The sequence below is a fragment of the Oncorhynchus kisutch genome, linkage group LG9, assembly GCF_002021735.2.
Source record: "Oncorhynchus kisutch isolate 150728-3 linkage group LG9, Okis_V2, whole genome shotgun sequence".
NCBI lineage: Eukaryota > Metazoa > Chordata > Actinopteri > Salmoniformes > Salmonidae > Oncorhynchus > Oncorhynchus kisutch.
The window spans coordinates 19768127-19774126 of record NC_034182.2 but is presented as its reverse complement, the minus strand read 5'-3'; the positions used below and the strand labels follow the sequence as shown (position 1 = coordinate 19774126).

General features: G+C 41.8%; 1 protein-coding gene across 1 annotated transcript in view; it reads right to left on the bottom strand.

Annotated features, from left to right (window-relative positions):
* The window catches only part of LOC109875893 (diacylglycerol kinase delta), a 112664-nt gene that overhangs the window by 25776 nt on the left and 80888 nt on the right, over positions 1-6000 (bottom strand). The window contains 8 exon segments of the mRNA XM_074933826.1: positions 431-527; positions 729-836; positions 1089-1176; positions 1438-1536; positions 3672-3748; positions 3958-4112; positions 4631-4730; positions 5474-5565. Coding sequence (XP_074789927.1) covers positions 431-527; positions 729-836; positions 1089-1176; positions 1438-1536; positions 3672-3748; positions 3958-4112; positions 4631-4730; positions 5474-5565 — 816 coding nt within the window.

Sequence of the window (6000 nt, the reverse complement as noted above, 5' to 3'; positions counted from 1 at the left end):
GAAAGAGAGAGAGAGAGAGAAGAGAGAGAAAGAGAGAGAGGAAAGAGAGAGAGAGAGAGAGAAAGATGAGAGAGAGAAGAGAGAGAGAGAAAGAAGAGAGAAAGAGAAAGAGAGAAAGAAAGAGAGAAAGAAAGAGAGAAAGAGAAAGAGAGAAAGAGAGAGAAAGAGAGAGAGAAAAAAAACATTTGTTCATCATACAGGTGACAGAACCAAGGGTAGGATACTTTAGAACACAAACATCATCTTATTGTCAATCCCTCTCTAATATGTACTGATAATATTACAGATAACTTCACCACAACGTCAGAAAAAGATGTTGGAGTGCCATTTACTAGAAGTCACACTAGACTAAAACATATTTCCTTATTCCTTCAAAGTGTGCATTTGTTTGTCTTTGTATTATTTGGCAGACAACTGTGTGTGACCTTACTTCCAACAGTACTCGTTGTTCCAGATTCTTGTATGTCTTATGTACCAGTTCCTTGGTGCCCATCACTCCATACCACAACTTGTTCTTAGTACGACTACTGCAGAGAGGAAGAAGGATGTATTTGATTACTTTCATCAAGTACCCTGATATGCTAAAACATTTAACCATTGAAGAAACATTCTAATATCCACTTCCATTTACCTTTCATTGCCATGGTGCAAATTGTACACGATATTGCAATACACAGTATATGTATCAATAAAGTTTGTATTTGAATAAGAGGATATTTACTGTGTACCTGCATTTCTTGGGATGTTCATCTCTCTTGTTGTTGAACTCCAGGGAGATCTTAGCATCCAGACCGATCCCAAAGTAGTTGTTCATTACACACTTCTCTGAGCACTGACTGTAGAGGTACACACAGCATAAGGAACATGAATACTCTCCAATATCAATTATTGAGTTGTATTGTGCACTAATAAGTAGCCTATATATTCCTCTTGTTTTTCTGCAACTGCGGTAAAACCACTCACTGTAATATTGTATCAACAAAGACGGATTGATTGTGAACTGTGCTAAATTCAATCAAACTTGCATCAAGGTATTTTATGTCATTTCTAGATATATATATATATATTTTTAAACACACACTACTTACTCTTCGTTGAAAGACGGAGGGCTGAGACTCTCTGGTTTCTCCAGGACAATGGTGGAGGAGGAGGAAGAGGGGCTTAAACTGACGTGACCTGAGAGAGGCATAATGGGTAAATGGACCGGGAAGTGTGATTTGACTTATTATCTTATCTGATTTCAATCGAAACATTTACAAGGCCCTCCCTCTCAGTACTGTGGCCCAAACATATAAGGGCTATAATATTAATATTATTATTGTTGACTGCAATTAAAAGTCAGAGTGCATCTAGAGTAGGATTCAAACCTGGGCAAATTTAGAATTCAAAGTGTGTGTGTGTGTTCATGTGTGTGAGCGTGTGTCTGTAGTAACTCACGTGGCTCTGCCTCTTTCAGTTCCTCACTGTTCTCTCTCTTGATGGAGGAGGAGGAAGACATGCGCTGGAGATGAGTGTGTTTATTCTGTTCATCCACCACTGGAGAGAGAGAGAGGAGTGAGAAAGAGGGAGAGAGTGGGGGAGAGAAAGATAGAGAGAGCAGTATGTGAGATTTTATGTGGGCGTCTGCAGTACATTAACGCTTCTGTATGTGTGTGTGTGTCACAGTGTACAGTTGAAGTCGGAAGTTTACATACACCTAAGCCAAATACATTAAACTCCGTTTTCACAATTCCTGACATTTAAGCCTATTAAATATTCCCTGTTTCAGGTCAGTTAGGAATACCACTTTATTTTAAGAATGTGAAATGTCAGAATAATAGTTGAGAGAATGATTTATTTCAGCTTTTATTTCTTTCTTCACATTCCCAATGGGTTAGACGTTTACATACACTCAATTCGTATTTGGTAAATTTGCCTTTAAATTGTTTAACTTAGGTAAAACGTTTTGGGTAGCCTTCCACAAGCTTCCCACAATAAGTTGGATAAATTTTATCCCATTCCCCCTGACAGACCTGGTGTAACTGAGTCAGGTTTGTAGGCCTCCTTGTTCGCACACGCTATTTCAGTTCTGCCCACAAATTTTCTATGGGATTGAGTTCAGGGCTTTGTGATGGCCACTCCAATACCTTGACGTTGTTATCCTTAAGCCATTTTGCCACAACTTTGGAAGTATGCATGGGGTCATTGTCAATTTGGAAGACCCATTTGCGACCAAGCTTTAACTTCCTGACAGATGTCTTGAGATGTTGCTTCAATATATCCACATAGTTTTCCTTCCTCATGATGTCATCAATTTTGTGAAGTGCACCAGCCCCTCCTGCAGCAAAGCACCCCCACAACATGATGCTGCCACCCACGTGCTTCACGGTTGGGACGGTGTTCTTCGGCTTGCAAGCCTCCCCCTTTTTCCTCCAAACATAATAATGGTCATTATGGCCAAACAGTTCTATTTTTGTTTCATCAGACCACAGGACATTTCTCCAAAAAGTACAATCTTTGTCCCCATGTGCAGCTGCAAACCGTAGTTTGGCTTTTTTCTGGAGGTTTTGGAGCAGTGGCTTCTTCCTTGCTGAGCGACCTTTTAGGTTATGTCCATATAGGACTCGTTTTACTGTGGATATAGATACTTTGTACCTGTTTCCTCCAGCATCTTCACAAGGTCCTTTGCTGTTGTTCTGGGATTGATTTGCACTTTTCAAACCAAAGTACGTTAATCTCAAGGAGACAGAACGCATCTCCTTCCTGAGTGGTATGATGGCTACGTCCCATGGTGTTTATACTTGCGTACTATTGTTTGTACAGATGAACGTGGTACCTTCAGGCGTTTGGAAATTGCTCCCAAGGATGAACCAGACTTGTGGAGGTCCACAATTCTTTTTCTGAGGTCTTAGCTGATTTCTTTTGATTTTCCCATGATGTCAAGCAAAGAGGCACTGAGTTTGAAGGTAGGCCTTGAAATACATCCACAGGTACACCTCCAATTGACTCAAATGATGTCAATTAGCCTATCAGAAACTTCTAAAGCCATGACATACTTTTGTGGAATTTTCCAAGCTGTTTAAAGGCACAGTCAACTTAGTGTATGTAAACGTCTGACCCACTGGAATTGTGATACAGTGAATTATAAGTGAAATAATCTGTCTGTAAACAATTGTTGGAAAAATTACTTGTGTCAGGCACAAAGTAGATGTTAACAAGAAATTTGTGGAGTGGTTGAAAGACAAGTTTTAATGACTCCAACCTAAGTGTATGTAAACGTCCGACTTCAACTGTATATATCTATTCGTTATACACCACCAAAAGTATGTGGACACCTTCTCGTTTGACATTTCATTACAAAATCATGGGCATTAATATGGAGCTGGTACCCCTTTTGCTGCTATAATGAGCCTCCACTCTTCTGGGAAGGCTTTCCACTAGATGTTGGACTATTGCTGCGGGGACTTATTTCCATTCAGCCACATGAGCATTAGTGAGGTCAGGCACAAATGTTGGGCGATTAGGCCTGGCTCACAGTTGGCGTTCCAATTCATCCCAAAGGTGTTCGATGCGGATGAGGTCAGGGCTCTGTGCAGGCCAGTCAAGTTCTTCCAAACTATTTCTGTGTGGACCTCTCTTTGTGTATATAATGTATGTTTCTATATATGTGTTTATGTGTGTGTGTGTTGTACCTTTCTCAGCCTGTTCTATTATCTGTCTCAGTGCTTTCTTCAGACTGTTAGCTCTCAGCATCAGCTGTTCTCTGGACCTATGGCAGGTTTGGAGACAATTCAAATTCAAGTAAGTCAATTCAGAAAGTAAAATGAAATTCCAATTCAATAATTGAAAAAAGGCAATCCATCCAACTGAAAAAGATAAGCTATTTATTTAATACATTTTTTATTTTATTTTTAAATATGAATTTCAAATCATTTCCTCCATTGAGTGAGGTAAACGTGAATTGACCTCAACCCTAACCTGTATGGGGGCTGGGGTTCCCCTCCGGTAGTGTCTGTACCCCTCTCCTGGTCCCCATCCTGGGGTGGCACACTGCCGGCTGGGACCACCTGGGCATCAGCCTCCTCACTCAGAGCCTTCACCAGACTGTCCAGTTTCTCATTCAACAGGGCACACTGAGGGAGAGATAAACACTAACCCAAACCCTTCACCAGGCTGTCCAGCTTCTCATAGAGTTCAATTTGGATTAACTTTACACTCTGTACTATACTCTATACTCTATATATATAAAAATACCACACAATAGATACTTTATGTAAATATTATAGAACCTGGATTGTTTAAAAATATGGACGTTTAAAAATATTCAGGGTTAAACATACTACACTTTGCTTCCAGACAGTTAGAGAGGAGTGAATGCATCTGTCTACGTCCCAAATGGAGCCCTTTTCTCTATGCAGTGGACTACTTTTGACCAGGACTCATACAGGTCTGGTCAAAAGTAGCGTACTATAAAGTGAATAGGGTGCCATTTGGAATGAAACCGCAAACTTTTACATTTTCTAGATGCTCCTCTACCACTACCCACCTCTCTCTGCCCACTTGTTATCCGCATTATACAACCTGTTACGTAAGACACACACATTTATGCACACAGAAACACACATGCATGCACACACACACACACACACACCTTCTTGGCCATAGCGTCTGCCTCCTCCTTGTTCTCTGTAGCTCTCTCGTATGCTCTCCCCACCTCCGCTACAAAATCATTTACCGTTCCACACAAAAACCTGCAGGAGAGAGGGATGGAGACAGGGAAGGAGAGCGGGTGAGTGGGATGGAGAGAGAGAGAGAGAGAGAGAGAAAGAGAGGGAGATGGAGAGGGGTAGAGAAAGAGAGAGGGGGGTGAGTGGGATGGAGGAAGAGAGAGAGGAAGAGAGCGAGAGATACGAGTGTGAAATATATTTCTCCATTCCTGTATTATGTATGTAAAGTCAATAAACCATACTGTACTTCACATTTCAGGTGAGAGAGATACGTACACAGTATAAGCATAGAGCAGGCATGCCATTCCCTATTACACGGACGATGTCCCCTAGGTAGTACGCTCTACAGTGCTAAGGAGGCCCCCTAAGTATTGTCTCTAGTCTAATGCTCTTCAAATGTCCCCCAAGTAGTGTACTAAGTAAGGTTTAATCTTGTGTAAGGACCCAGCTGGCAGAGGGACCGAGCAGTGCCCTTGGCAGAGGAGAAAATCAATACAGAGAGACACACAGACACACCCTCGCTATCTCCTCTCTCTATTAGCCTTTCCCATTCCCTCCCTCTTCAGAGACACTCCCTCTCTCTGATTTACCTCCTCCTTCACTCCAGACATCCCCATGACATTCAGACATGATCCCACCCTCCCTTCTCTCTCAATCTCTCCCTCTCTCCCTCCCGCTCATCCTTCCTCCTTTACCTACCCATATCCCTCCTCCACCCCCCCATCACATCTGGAGGACTGGGCTATCCCAGCATGCATCACACGTACTTGGCAGAGGATATGACGTCCGTATGTTTGTCAGAGTCCAGGATCTTGGTGAGGTGGGAGGCCACAGAGTCTGCATACTGAGTGATGTGAACCTGAGGGGAGAGGTATGACAGTTTCATTAAAAAGCCTGTGCATTGTGAGAAACGGTGGTGTCATTTTGGCTCAGAGATTAACAACCAGTTAAATGTAAAAGCCTGTGTTTTTTGAGAAATTGTGTCGGTACTTCAGCTCAAACGTGAGTCCTATGCAAACTGAGTGATATGGACCTGAGAGGAGAGGAAAAAACTGTTTCATGATACATCCTGTGCATTTAGATAAACTGTGGCGTAATTTTGGCTCAGAGAGTAGTAGTGTTAGTAGTAGTATTTATTGGAATCCCCAATTAGACTCTCCAAGGCATTGGCTAATCTTCCTGGGGTTCAAACAGGAAACAAAACACAACAAATAAAATACATAATATAAGAACATAATATACAGTGCCTTCGGAAAGTATTCAGACCCCTTGACTTTTTCCACATTGCTAGGTT